This window comes from Papaver somniferum, chromosome 9 (genome assembly GCF_003573695.1).
Source record: "Papaver somniferum cultivar HN1 chromosome 9, ASM357369v1, whole genome shotgun sequence".
Taxonomy (NCBI): domain Eukaryota; kingdom Viridiplantae; phylum Streptophyta; class Magnoliopsida; order Ranunculales; family Papaveraceae; genus Papaver; species Papaver somniferum.
Window position 1 is genome coordinate 139,849,179 of NC_039366.1, and position 14,907 is coordinate 139,864,085.

Below are 14,907 nucleotides of genomic sequence, written 5' to 3' on the forward strand. Positions count from 1 at the left end.
ATATGAACAGATGGCTAATACTTAAATGAAAAAACAGTTTTAATGAAACTCATAACACGAGTTTTGGTGGAGGGCTAAAGAACAATAAATAATAATTTACATGGGCTTAAGAGATGAATTAAATATTAAAATACCAATACATCCGGATCTGTTGGTGAGATGGCATATCTGACGGTCATAAGGAGCGACTTCATTCTAACTGTCACGCGAACGCGCGAGTGACAGCACGACTCGTGTGGATTTGTGTCTCATTCTGTCTACTCTAGATTTTCTATTTTCTGTTAAATTTATTTTCTGTTAGGCAAGCTGCTTTGGCAGTTGGGTTTCCTATGATACGTGCTTCAAATTTTAGCACCTTGCAAACTTAAATTTTATGAGTGTGGGTTTGTGCCTCAAGGTCGGTAATTTGATCTGTCTGTTCTTATATGTAGGAATGAGGGTGCTGATAGCACATGTAGGAATAGTTGCTTCATCGTTTAAATTTGGATGAGTTTCATCGTGTATATGTCGTTTTCCAATTCTTAACAACTCTTCCTCCTGATACAACTTCCCATCCCATGCATCTATAACCAGGTATCTATGTTTTTTCTACTTCTTCCTGATCCGAATAATGTAGTTGGAAAATCTGTGCTTGAAGACTCAAAAGTAATCTTGGATTTCCTCCAGAATTTACCGAAACTCATATCCAAAATAATTAACTTTCACTGGACTTGCTAACCATCACCAGTAGTCATTGCATGAACAAGTTCCATCTTTAAAATGGTGGAACCGACTAGCATCTCTAACCAAGATCCCACGACTCACAACTTTGCTGACCAACTTCATGAACAAATGACAGTCTCCACAGATTCTCAAGTTCTTGATGATAACAATCTCTGTATCTGCCGTTGTATTCAAAAGCCCAAATGCAACAGCCAACTTCTCGCTATGCACTCCTGCACTTGTACTAGTAGTCTCTTCACTTCTCCTTCGCTTTTCATTCTTCGCTTCAGTCCCATAACTTTCCTCTATCAATTCCTCCAACCTATTCAACATCTCATATATCTCATTGGTCCGAGGGTGATTTCTATCCCCTGCTATAAATAAATGAACTTTTCCCTTAAGCTCGACATAACTACAGCCAGGTTCCTTTCTCAGTTTTCGTTCTCTTATCATCACTCGAACCCTTGCTACTCCTTCCATGTTTTCAGCATTTGTATATATATTTGATAACAACACATAATATCCCACGTTCGTTGGTTCAAGCTCAATAACCCTCTCGAAAGCCAATTCTGCCAACTTAACATCACCATGAATCTTGCACGCTCCCAAAAGAGTCCCCCAAACTGCACCATCAGGTTTCATAGGCATTGAATGAATCAACTCTTTAGCTTCCTGAAGCCTACCAGCCCTACCAAGAAGATCCACCAAGCATGCATAATGCTCATGACCCGGTCGACTCCCATAATCCCTCTCCATTTCTTTGAAGTACCCTAAGCCCTTATCAGTCAATCCAGCATGGCTACAAGCAGACAATACACTTACATATGCTGTTCCATCGGGCTGAATACCGGTTAGTTTCATTTCATTAAAAAGTTCAATTGCAATATCACCATGCCCATGCATTCCATAACCTGCAATCATAGCTGTCCATGAGACAATATTTTTCTCACCCATCTCATCAAAGAGTTTCCGAGCTCGAGCTAGATTTCCGCAACGAGCATACATATTTATCAAGGAATTTGTTAGATAAGTATTAGTATCGAAGTTACTGCATGCAATGCGTTGCTCAATTTCACGACCTATTCGTTGGGCACCAAGATGGGCACAAGAAGAGAGAACACCGACAAAGGTAACAGGATCAGGTTCTACTCCAAATTTCTTCATCTCACCATAAAGATCCAATACTTGAGTAGCAAGTCCGTTCTGTGCATACCCTGATATCATTGCATTCCAAGATATCAACCCTTTCTGAGGAATCTCATCAAAAAGTTTCCGAGCTAATTCAATCGACCCACACTTAACATACATCGTAAGAAGAGAATTCACAACAAATGAATCACAATCTGTTCCACATTTAACATTACAGCCATGAAGAGACATACCAAATCTAATATTTTCCGGGAACGCACAGGCAGGAATCACCCCAAGCATTGTAATGTTGTTAAAAGGAACATCAGAAGAAAACATTTTCTGAAACAGCAACATAGCTTTCAGGGGCTGAGAATTATGAGAATACCCAGCAAGTAAAGCATTATAACAAACAGTCAATCTTCTCGAGTGCACGTTTTCATCGAATACCCTACGTGCATTATTGATTAACGAACATTTACTGTACATAGAAATCAAAGAAGTTTGTATAAACGGGTCAGGTTCACATCCAGTTTTGATAACGTGAGAATGAATTTGTGAACCGGAGATGGGCAATGAAAGTGAAGCACAAGATTTCAAAGCAAATGGGAAGGTAAAAGAATCTGGAGAATCTCCATGACGGAGCATTTGGCGGTATATTTCTATACCTTCTTTGAAACATCCATCTTTTGCTACTTCTCTCAACTGGATATTCCATGAATTACTGTAGTAACTTCTACTAATAATTGAAGGTTTTAGCATATCACTGGTTCTTTTGGTGAATGGTGATTCAAAATCAGTGTTTGGGGCTTTTTTGAGAGAAATTGAACGAAAATGATTTTTTGTTTTTCAGCAGTTGTTTGAGGAATTTTTGACCGGTTGAATAACAGATGATTTGAATTTGAATAATCACTTTTCACCTTCTACAAGCTCTCAAGGCTAACATGTTTGGTATAAACTTGTCAATTTATATGTGACTTATCTTGTTTAGTAGTAGAAACATACTTATTTTTTTAGGAAAATTAATTAAGGTGTATCATTTGTTCTAGTAATCATCCGTGAAAATTCAAAGAGAAGCTTAAGAGGAGAACAATGGAAGTGACTCTTTCTAATTCGGAAACTCCCAAACCTCGAGCTAGTAGTAGAAAGAACTTGCATGCAGGGAAAAGGGGAACTGAAGCAAGTGTCTCATTTCCTGTAGAAGAACAAGAGCCTGACAGTGATGAAGATAAGGATTGTGATGATGAAGAGGAAGAACCACAAGAAGAACTACAACAAGAAACGCAACAAAAACAAGATAAAGGAAAGAAGAAAGTTGTTACATCAAGGGAGACAGGTAAGCACATTCCTAGTGATGATAATGTGATACGTGCTCGCGAGAATGATTTGCCCCATGGTCTTCCGGAAGATGGTGGAAGAGTGTTGATTGGCTACAAGGAGTCATGGGCGAAGAGAGTTTATGAGACTCCGGATCACAGGGATGCAGTCCACGTACTTAGACACCAAAGTGTCGCATATTGGGATATTTTCAAAGAGGCACCTGAGGTGGTGGCTTTAGTTCAAGGCTCTGGTTTATGGCCTGCTATTTTCTATGCACAAGAGGACTTTGATGCAGTTACAAACTCAGCCTTCAATGAGAGATTTTGTCCGGAGACTTACACATTTCATCTCCCCTTTGGCGAGATAACAATTACTCCCGATGATGCACAAAAGATTAGTGGTCTTAGAATGAAGGAGGAAAATGTGAAATCTGAGGTTTATGGAATGACTTGGGATGAGTTGTATGTACTTGCCGAGGAAACTCTTGGTTGGCCAAAAGACAAGATAGAATTGGAGTTTTCCTGCTCTGCTAAAGAGGTGAAGTTTGTGGATTCTAGCACAAAGATGTTGAAGAAAATCAAGTTCACCACTTTAAAAAAGTGTTTTGGAGATACAAATGAGAAAATTTCAAAAGGAGAGATGGTTATGGACGAAGTCACAGCTAGGCGCACTGCTACCGCGTATTTGTCGTATACTCTAGGAAGTGTATATTTCCCTATAACAGTGGGAGCAAGGTGAATCTCAATATCTACAATTGTCAAAGGATTTGAAAAGCGGCCACAAGTACTCTTGGGGAACCGCAACCCTTTCTTTCCTTTTCGAGCAACTTGGAACCGCCTCTAGGTTATCAAGTACAAATATTGGAGGTTATTTCACCATGCTTCAGGTAAGTTTGCACACTATATTTAAATTTTGATCACTAAACTCGGCTTATAATTAGATTTTATGTTTGCGCCGAACCTACTTTAACAAGGTTCGGCTAATGCGATGTTTGACATTTGAGCCGAACTTTATTTGTTCGGCGCTAGGTTGATGTTATTTATCACCCGAACTTTACTCTGTTTCCCTAAGTTAGCAGTCTCAATGATCCAATTCCATTGATCATGATAAATAGTATTATTTTTGTTTTATATATTCTTGATGTAGGTATGGATATATGACCATTTTCCGGAATTGAAATTGGCAAAGGAATATGACAAATGGGTAGATACATTCCCTACCTCGGCCAAATGGATTTTCAAGGAAAACAAGAAGAGGAATAAAAAGGAAATCTTGATAGGATTGAGAGAAAAGTTAGACTCTTTGACTGTTCAAGACGTTGTATTTCAACCATACCAGCGGGATGAAGAAGATGTTGAAGTTGCTAAAGATGAAGATATGCCATTGGGGATGTACTACGAGCCTTTTTTTTTATCCCGAAGGCTTTACATTGTTTGATCCTCGTCGAGTACTCAGTCAATATGGATTTATCCAAACGGTTCCGCTGCTAGAGGAATCAAAGTTCAAGTTGTTGCCCAAGGGTTCTAAGGGAACTAAGAATACTGATAGTGCATGGAATGCCGAATATGATCCCGATCCTACCATTGAATGTTGGGATAAATTGGAAGAGAACAAATTAAGTTAGGAAAACTTAAAAGAGTTGCGTGAAGATCCTTGTGAAGTTGACCCCTCTTATATATATTGGTATAACCAAATTTCACATCCCTTAATCATTAATAGGGAAAGTCAAGATTTGGTAGATGCTAGGAGTGGAAATCAAAAACAAAAGGAAGTGGAGACGAAGGCGAGGAAGAACTCCAAAGGCATTGAGGATGTTGCAAAGTCTTACCGAACTATGGTATATTGAGTGCATAATTTTAAAGTTGTTTTTAATTTTTTTTGTATATTATTGCTTATTTGTTTGAACTACATTTTATTAGGTGGCCGGGGGTAAAGACGTGTTGAATATCATGAAGAAGAAACTTGATTGCAATGCACAGACGGAGGTGGAAGAGCAAGAATATATTTACGACCGTTGGGATGGAGTAATCAACAAAGGTGAAGGTGCGTGTGGAAGTGGTGGTAAAAAAGGTCGCGGTGGTGAAAAAAAGGGTGGTGGAGGTATGAATAAATATGTTCAAATTCAAGAACACTTGGTTTTTATTGTTTGGTTTTTAGCAGTGTTCAAGTTTAGCACAATGTTATTTGCTTGAAAAAAACAATTTTATGCTTTCGATGTTTAAGTACAATGTTATGCTTTATTTTTAAGTATAATGTCATGTTTTTAAGTAAAATGTTATGCTTTGAATACTATTGTAAAAACTAAGTTACAGTGTAAGGTTCGGCTTATATATAAGTAATGCGTATTAGCCGAACCTAATTGCTGACCATCCTTGATACGCTAAGTAAAAAGATCGGCTCTTAAATGTGTAGTCGTATCAGCCGAACCATGTTGGTGAATTCCCTAGTATTCGTAGCAATAGGTTCGGCGCAAATGTCCAATTTTATAATAAGCCGAACTATTTGGAAGTTATAGGAATATTCTAGAAACGAATAAATTACTAAACTGCCCATAAGGTGATATAAAAGCAAAAAAAACCTCATTGGGTCCAAAGCATAAGAAACACCGAAGAACATCTTCGATTCCTCTCCTCCTCTCTAGCCGAACCAACTCGGAGAAAAATGTTACGTTCATATTTCATCGCCGAAATTAATCGTTGATGCATAAAAATTTGATCGCCGATTAAACACAACAATAAAATGGCTTGTGGAAAACAAAAAACAATGGGTAGGCGGTCCAAATCTTCTTCTTGTCCGTCAAATGAAGATCAACAACCATTAGAAGGAGTTCAAACCGAAATTGACAAAGAAGTTCAATCAAGTGAAGAAGAAACCCAAGAAATGAGGATTAGAAGGTATTTCTACAAACCCAACTATTTAATTTGTTGCTAAATGCAGTATCTTTGATTGTTAGATTAGGTTTAATTAGAAAAACCTAGGATTTTTTCTTACACAGAGAAAAGATCGGCTGAAAACATGTTATTTATTACAAGCCGAACTTATATTGAAGAGCAGTTCGGCGTATTCTAAACATTGCCGAACTTTGTATATCTTTGGTTCGGCTGTTTCGACTGGGATACGTATAAGCCGAACTTTTCACTGTAAATTTTATTATTTAGGATGTGCTATGTATTCTGTAGGATTATACTTAATAATGGTTTTGTATTATGTATAGGAAACAAAAGGCTAATTTATATTATTTAGGATGTGCTATGTATTCTGTAGAATTATACTTAATAATAGTTTTGTACTATGTATAAGAAACAAAATGGTAATTTATATTATTTAGGATGTTCTATGTATTCTGTACGATTATACTTAATTATGGTTTTTGTAAGGACCCTCAAGCTCTTCAATGCTATTAGACTTGTCAAGAGACGATTTAGCCGCTAATTACTCGATTAGTGTAACTCAAACGTTAATTATTAGAAATTAATCTAACAACGATCTAGATACGAAACTAATATCATTGAATAGGTATAAAAAAGTTATGCGAAGTGGACTACTCGAACGTGCCAATCGGATACTGGACGAAGAAGATATCATTGGATAAATATGAAACAGACCTGGCTGCCCTTAACATTCGGGTGGGTGCCTTTATCATGGGTCGTTGTTCTTATCACCAAAACGTGTCGAGAGAAGACTTCTTATATTCTCTTCTTCTTCTTTCTTCTTCGTCTTTCTTCTTTTGCGTTCTTCATTTGTTGATGAATAGAGATGATGAGTTAGTGGTTCAGAGAGTTAGAGTTGAGCTGAGAGTCCATAGATTGGTTGTTAATGGTGGTGTTGATGTTAATTGAGCATGGGATGAAAATGATAGAGTCGTTGTTGTAATTGAATTAGGGTTTGAGTGGAATCGATGTTGTTTATGAGTTTCTGATAGATATTGAAGGAAGGGGTGGTTATTAATTTGGTGTTATGAAGATGTTTTGAAGATGAATTGAAGAATTCAAGAGCTAGGGTTTCTGTGAATTGAATTCAAGTTCTTCGGTGAACTGAGAGGTGATTTGGGTTGCTGCTAGTGGAATAATAGAAGGGTTGTAGTCGAATTGAAGTATTGAGGTTGATTCATGAGGAATTGTGGAATTAGGGTTTTGTAAGTACAACTCAGGGAAGCTTTAAATGATGAAATTGATAACTAAGATAAGGGTTTTGAGATGATGTAATGAATTTGAGACAAGTAAAGAAGAATTCAGTTTTTATTGCTTTATTGACTCCATTCAGAGGTAATTGTTCTTTTTAAGTTGAACTAATAGAGTTTTGTTTCTATTACTGGGTTTTTATGATTGTTGATGAAGTTGAGAATTGAAATGGTTATAAGATAGAATTGTGGTTGGGATTATGGACTGAGTTAGAATGATGCAGGGAATGGTTGAAGTCTTTTAGATGAATGATCCAGGTGGTGGTAATATTGTAGCTGTTGGTGATTTAAGTTAGGAAGAGGATGCAAATTGTTTTAGTGTTGAACTTGTAGCTATAGTTCAAACTGTAAATGGTATTAGTTGTGAATCTGGTGTTGCGGATTATTGTTGTTGTTATCTCAGTTGCAGTTGTTGAAGGTTAATGGTGCAGGACAGGAATGGAGCCTTGAGCATTGCGGAATATAGCATTAGTGGATGTTAAGATGAGGATTAAATGAATGTTTAGAATACTGTAAGGAGGGTGAAAGGTGAGATGTAATGGTTTATATTGGAACTGAAGTTGTAAATTAAGGTTTATGATGAATGTACGGAATTTGTATGAGTTTAGATGTAGTTGCCAATGAAGTTGTAGGGATGGAGGTGGTTAATGAATGTCAGAGTTGTATTTCTGTTGGAGCCTAGATGTGTAGTATTGTATGAGTTGGAATCAAAAGTATTGTTGGTTTCAGTGGTTGCATTACACGGGCTTGGAGGTGATGCTATTGAGTTAGAATTGGTGAAGAAGACAGAAATGAAAGAGGTATGTCCATGGAATGAAAATGTTGTAGTGACAGCTGAGTTTGAGTTATAAATTGATGTCAGTGATTCTGTAATGCAACTGAAGTAGGTAGCATTGTAATGCTAAGATTGGTGGTGTTGTGTGTTGCTTGTACTGCAATTGCACGTAAAGCTTAAATTACAATTGTATTTTGAATTCTAGAATTATGTTAAAATGAATAGATTTTAATTGAAATAGAGTTAAGAGTTTCAGTTTTGTGAAAACCTTTGGTATGGCTGACTGAATTTATTCAGTCTGAGTTAGTTTTTCTTAGATGACTTAGTTAATCTGACTGAGTCGGATCTGTTAACTCACCGAGTTCCCTGTTTTGACCGAGTAGACTCAGTTTACCGAGTTAGACAGTTGACCAGACCTTGACTATTGACGTTGACTGTTAGTTGACTCCTTCTGACCGTTAGTGACCGTTAGTTGTCCATTTAGACTAGGCCTTGGATTATTGGTCCTATTTAGTGGACTTGGGCTTAGTACCATGTATTCTTAGTTTGATATTTGGACCCCTTATGGTACGAATTAGCTTTCGGTTCCTTCTACAAAATTGTAGATATTCATAAGACTTGGCTAATAGACTATAAAACCAACCTAAGTGAATCAACAAACCTTAGATATGTTAAAGGTAGAGATTGAAAAAAGTGTAAAGTCATAAATGGGCTTAGAACCATTAGTTAGACTTGTATGATTTCTTGTATGAGCCTTTTTGGGCTAGATTCTTAGAGTTCTTGTTTGATTAACAGTTAGTCTTTATTAACAACGATCGATTCAAAGGATGAACCAGTGGATCGTGGATCTCGAAGTAGGCGTGGCTTGTCATCAAAAGGTGTGAATTCATATCTTTCGTAACCATTGTTGTTTCTTTTACAAAAGTTTATGTTTAATAAACTCATGCATCATCTGGTTGTGCTTTGTATGCATTGTTCAACTTTGAATTATGAAAGTTCTTTTATTTTTTTTTAATCTTTCCATTGCTTGGAAAGGAATTATAATACCTTGTTTGTCTTCATGAATTGTTTGGGAAATAAGAATTTCCATTTGATTGTCTGGAAATAGAATTTCCATATGTGGTATATAGGATACTGCTCCTTCATTTATACCTACTTACTTTCGAGCTTATATGCCATGGCTAGGGCGATACACCGCAATATTACCTATTAGATGCTGGAATTTGGTATTGAATATTATACATTGTTTGACGAAGGAGTTAGTTCCATATACATGATTGTTTATTTCTGCGTATTGATTTTCTTTGAATGTTTAGGAAAAACATGAATTGTTTTCTAGATCATTGCAGTGATTACTTAAAGGTTAAAATGTTATTTCCATTGGGCACACCTTTTAGGGATGATGTGCTCACCCATTCCCACTTTCAGTTTCAGAGATAGATCAGAGTTGCACAGCGAAAGCTTCAAGGGTGGAGTTCGCTAGTTGTTTAACTTCTGCTATGTTTATTATGTTGCATATTATATTTTTAAACCAAATGACTATTGTATATGTATCATTTGAGAGAAGTTCTTGTATATATATATATATATATATATTTCTGAGCGGGGCTAGTTTTGGGTTAAGTTTTTATAGCAGATTTCTTAATTGAATGCTTAAGTATTTGACTTAGGTTCGTAGTGCCTCTTTATTTAGTTAATCTCTTGGATTAGTCAGCTGCTAGCTTTGGGGGCGCTACAGTTTTGTACTATGTATAGGAAACAAAAGGGTAAAAGTAAAAACTTGGAATAAGATGTGGAAGATCAACCTGATGTGGAAGATCAACCTGATATGAAATTTCAACAAGAATCAGCCCAAGAGAAGCAAGATGCTACACCACGTACTGTTGATGAGTGCCAAATATTGTATATATTTATCCCTTTTTGTTGGCATTTTAACTCATCTTTTGCGCATTAATTCTACATTTTATCCCATATTCTGTATTTTCATTGTTTTCAAGAATAAATATTTTTATTAATTAATTTTGCATTTTTAGGTAATAAATAAAGTTCGGATGAGTCGTGGAGCGGAAAGAGCAGAAAAGTAGTGAAAAGCCGGGAGAAATCACGCAAGGAAGCCGCGAAGAATGGTGCGCACAACCTCATTTTCTACACACAAAAGCGCCTCCGTTCTCAGCCATCAGATCAGTTCTCGGGAGCATCCGACGGTCGCTCCTTCATAGAGCATCAAAATCGGAAGTCTCTGCCAAGCACCACAGCGCTGAAATTCCAAGCCTTCAGATTAGATGGTAGTTGAATCCAACGGTCGCTCTTATGCCTATGCATCAAATCCCGATGATTCTGCCTTACACTACAGTACCTAACTCCATCTGGTGCCGTTAACTTCGTTGCACCTCAGAATCCGACGGTCGCTTCACACATCCTTCCATCTATCCGTTCGATTCCACTTAGATCCAATGATCCAACATCTCAGATTCGCCAACATCTAAATTTGATATCCTGCCTCACACCATAGCAACACATACCCTATTCCCAACCAAACAACCCCTAATCCTAATCCCATCGAGCTCTTCCTTCTCATCTTCCCAAAACCAGTTCACCACAAACACCCGACAGTTGCAGAGCCTGCAACTCCACCACCTCCACTCTCTGCCGCTGTCGCTTACACCACCACCACACCACACCGTACATCACCACTCCATCCCAAGTCTCTCCCTTGTCTCGTTTCTAGCATCTAACTAGGTGCTACAAGCTAGAACAGTGAGAAGCTAGGGTTTCACCAACAGCGAGGAGAAGACACAATTGAGGGCTGGAAAAGCTTCAGAAGAGCAGAGGGGACATACCCAAAGCATGGGTCGAGTCTAATTGCATCAGAGGGTGAGTTAATTTCATTATTTCTCGAAACCCTAATTGTACTGTTGAGTGAAGATATTTGGGGAAAATGGGTGTAAACCCTAATTTGCTAATTTGGGTATAAATTGAGGGTTGGGTATCACTGTTAAAACTTGTTCTTGGACTAGCCAAGTTTCCACCCAATTTGGGTTAGTGTATGTTTAATTTTAATGTTCAATTTCAATTTATGCACTGTTAACTGTTAGGGTTCTTGTTTGGCAAATTTTAATTCTCTGTTTATATGAATGCTCACTGTTAGTTCACCATGTTGTTCACTGTTGTTGTCATGTTAGTTCACTGTTAATTTGTCATGTTAGTTTAAATGCTCACTGTTAATGTTTAATTCACTGTCTTGTGATGTTAGTTTGATGGAATGCTAGGCTAGAAGCCTTTAAAGCACTGTTTTGATTGAGCAGTGGGGAGAAATTAGTGCTCATAGCAAGCTAATTTTCTTCCCACTCCATGTAATTGCTTAACTCTATTGCATTGTGTTATTTGAGTAGTGGGGAGAAACTAGTGCTCACTAGTGACAATGAGCAAGCTAGCTCTCTTCCCACTCTAAAAGAGTGCCTTAGTTTAGCTCCATGTTAGCTTAACCATTTCCCCTGCCTTTGTGTCATTTTCACTTTGCTCCTTTGTGTTTTGTTCACTGTTTAGTTTTCATTAGCTTTGTTTTCTTGTTTTGCATTGTTTTTGCCTTGTTATTTGCTTCCCCTTGCTGCATTGCTGCCTTTCTCTTCTGCTGCAGCACTTGTGCTGCTTTGCTTTCCCCTGCTGCTGCCTCCTGCATCCAAGCCACTTCTTCTGTTGCTGCTGCCACTTCTTGTGCTGCTGCCATCTCTTTCTCCAGCACTGCTGCTGTTGCTTCACCTGCAGTACTGCACTGCTGCACTGTTTTTCCTTCTTCTTGGCCTTGTGCTGTTGTGCTGCTGCTGGTGCCTGCTGCTCTGCCAAGTTGCTGCTGCTGCCCCTTCTTCTCCTGCTGCCTTCCAAGGCCAACTGAGTCCAAGGTCCTAAGCCCAATTCACAGTTGAACTGTTGAGCCCAAAGCTCAAATCAGTTCACTGAAACAAAGCCCAGCTTTCAAAGCTCAAGCTCAGTTCCCCAAAGGCCCAGAACCTTGACTGAATCCAAAGCCCAAATTCATTAAGGCCCAATCCAATTCAACTGTGGGCTTAATCAAAAGCCTAAGTTTAAGGCCAAAGCCCATTTGCATTTCAAAGACAAACTGAGCCCAAGCTCAGTTCATTTTATTGTGAACAAACCCATTAGTACTTTAAGCCCAACAGTCCCAAAAGGCTTCAAAACCCAACAACAATTTAGGAACCCAATTAGCTAGAAACATTTCCAAAACACACCCGATCTCTGTGGATCGACCCGTACTTGCACGAGCTACAACTGACGACCGTGCACTTGCGGTATTACTGTAGGCCCCCGTTTTTCTGCGCATAATTTTATACCCTTTCAAGGCCTGCCAAGTTTTTGGCGCCGCTGCCGGGGATTGGTGCTGTGTTTTATCTGTGTTTTTCTTTAGCTATTTTGTATTTCATTTCATAGCATTTGCATCTGCATCTGCTTCATTTCATTTGCGGTTGGACCTGCTGATTCTGAACCTGTTTTTCCTCTGCTGGGACGCCACCAAGGAAAAGAACCAAAACCCAACTGGGTTTTTGCAACAATATCAGAGCAGCTGGGCTGTGCTAAAAAGGTAAGCCTAAACCCATTCAATTGAGAGAACCCAACCTGTGGGCTTCCAAATTTATTTAATTGTGGGCTTGTAATAATTAACCCAATTTTTTTGGGCTTTTTATTTTTCTATTTTGGGTTTGTAATAATTTATGTGTGGGCTTGTTGTTTAATTTGTGGGCTTGTATTTATTTTGTGTGGGCTTGTTTAAATTTTTCCATTGGACTTGTATTTTGGACTCTGGGTTTAAACCCAGGTGATAACCGATTGTGGGCCGCAGCCTTCCTTCCATTTCATTAGAGGCTTGCACAGTGGGCTTGCTCCCATTCAAAAACCAAATTTTATTTTTTTTAATTTTATTTTTCTTTAAAAAAAAAAAAAAAAAAAAAAAAAATATTTCTACTTTGCTCCCAATTTTAAAACCAAATTTTTACTTGCTCCCATCTTAAACCAAATTTTTATTTTTACTCCCATTTTAAACCAAATTTTCAAATGTCTCCCACCAAAACCAAATTTTTCCCAAAAATCCAAACCCTTTAAAAACCAAATTCTGAGCTTTGTAACATAGTTACTTAGCTTTTGAGCCAATCATGTCTGGATATTGGTCTGCTCCTGGAGATGGAAATAAAACTCTTAGAGAACTTGCTTATGGACAAACTTCACGTTATGAACCTCCCATAGACCATGATGTCAATAGTCATAGGAATTATTATGGACATTTTCAAAGTCCCGAGCCGCAATACATGAACCCTAATGACTATTCATACATGCATCATTTATCGCAACGTGAAAATGAACATTTTGCTAGTGCCTCACTCACCCAATCATCACTTATGGATCAAATAGAAGCTCGAATCACAGCTTTAGAAATGCAATCACATGAGGAATCTTTCACATCTAATTTTCTTAGGCAACCTGAAATCTATGCATGTCCCGCATGTGGTAGTTTAGACCACCCTGTTGAGCATTGTCATATTTTGCATAATTTTAGGCCATCTAGAGGAAATCCAATGTATGAAATGCCCATGAATTGTGAGAATGGTAGTCATTGGGACCATAATCAATCCTTTGAGGGTTGCGATCAATATTTTGAAAACCCTAATGACCATGCACACATGTACCATTCACCACAATTTGAACATGAAGAATTTTGTACTCCCATGAATTTAGACTCCACCACAGAAGCTTTAAGACTTAGTGAGCAAAACTTCGATAGATCTACATCACGAATTCAGGCATATTTAGATCAGATTTTGCTTCACCTACAAAAGGAGGAAATTCATGAGGAAATGTATGTTGTCCCTAACGAAGTGTCTAGTCCCATTCATGTAAATAATGTTGAATATGAACCCAAGTTAGAGAAACATGAATCGACTAATGACACCACCACTTTTAATGAGGACCAATATGCATGCTACCATGATGATGATTATGATGATGATGTGTTAGAAGAACATGAAAATATTGTGGAACCTGTTGGTTCAATAACATATGGCTTCTCTCCCTCGACCTGCATGAATGTTGTTCTTTCTAATACTCATTGTAATTCATATGATTTTGATATTGACATGGGATTCGTACAATTATTCTGTGAAGATGAACATGACATAGGAATAGTTGAATCTTCTGTAGACACTAATATGCATGAAAATATATTTGATGTGTCTGATTCTCTACCTAGGTCACATTGTGATATTTCTCCTGATTTGCCAATGCATGAGAAAGAATTTGTTGATGATGTTGATGATTCTGAGTGTGAACTTGCTAAACTGATTGATGATTGTGAGCATGATGTGACATGTGTGGATGACTTAGGAGATTTTGATTTGATTAATAATGACGCACCTATTCTCCTACATGAGTCACAATCTGTTGGCCTTCCACCCAACCTAGATTTGGTTTGTACCAATATTGTAAAACCAATTTTTCTGAAAATTCCTAATCTAGGATTGGAACTGTGTGCTTCCCAAGTCCTCTTGGACTATTTTGCATCTAAGTATAATATCTTTGAGGGACCACAGTTGGAAATTGCATGTTTGCCCGTCCCTAGCACAGTTCATTTCGAGCTAGACCTTTTGCATGATGAACCCCCGAAACTGCGCGATTTTGTTTTCAAAATTATATCTTCTGTAAAATCCAGGTTTGGGGGTAGCTCATTTTGTTTCACAGTTTCACTTGCGTTTCTATCATATTATTATTGTGTGAAGCTGTTGAAACCTTTACACTT

General features: G+C 37.9%; 1 protein-coding gene across 1 annotated transcript; it reads right to left on the reverse strand.

Annotated features, from left to right (window-relative positions):
- Window positions 1–510: 510 nt before the first annotated feature.
- LOC113307598 (putative pentatricopeptide repeat-containing protein At3g11460, mitochondrial) lies at window positions 511–2,730 on the reverse strand. Its single transcript, XM_026556049.1, has one exon. The coding sequence runs from the start codon at window positions 2,590–2,592 to the stop codon at window positions 721–723; it is 1,872 nt and encodes a 623-aa protein (XP_026411834.1). The 5' UTR covers window positions 2,593–2,730; the 3' UTR covers window positions 511–720.
- Window positions 2,731–14,907: the final 12,177 nt, after the last annotated feature.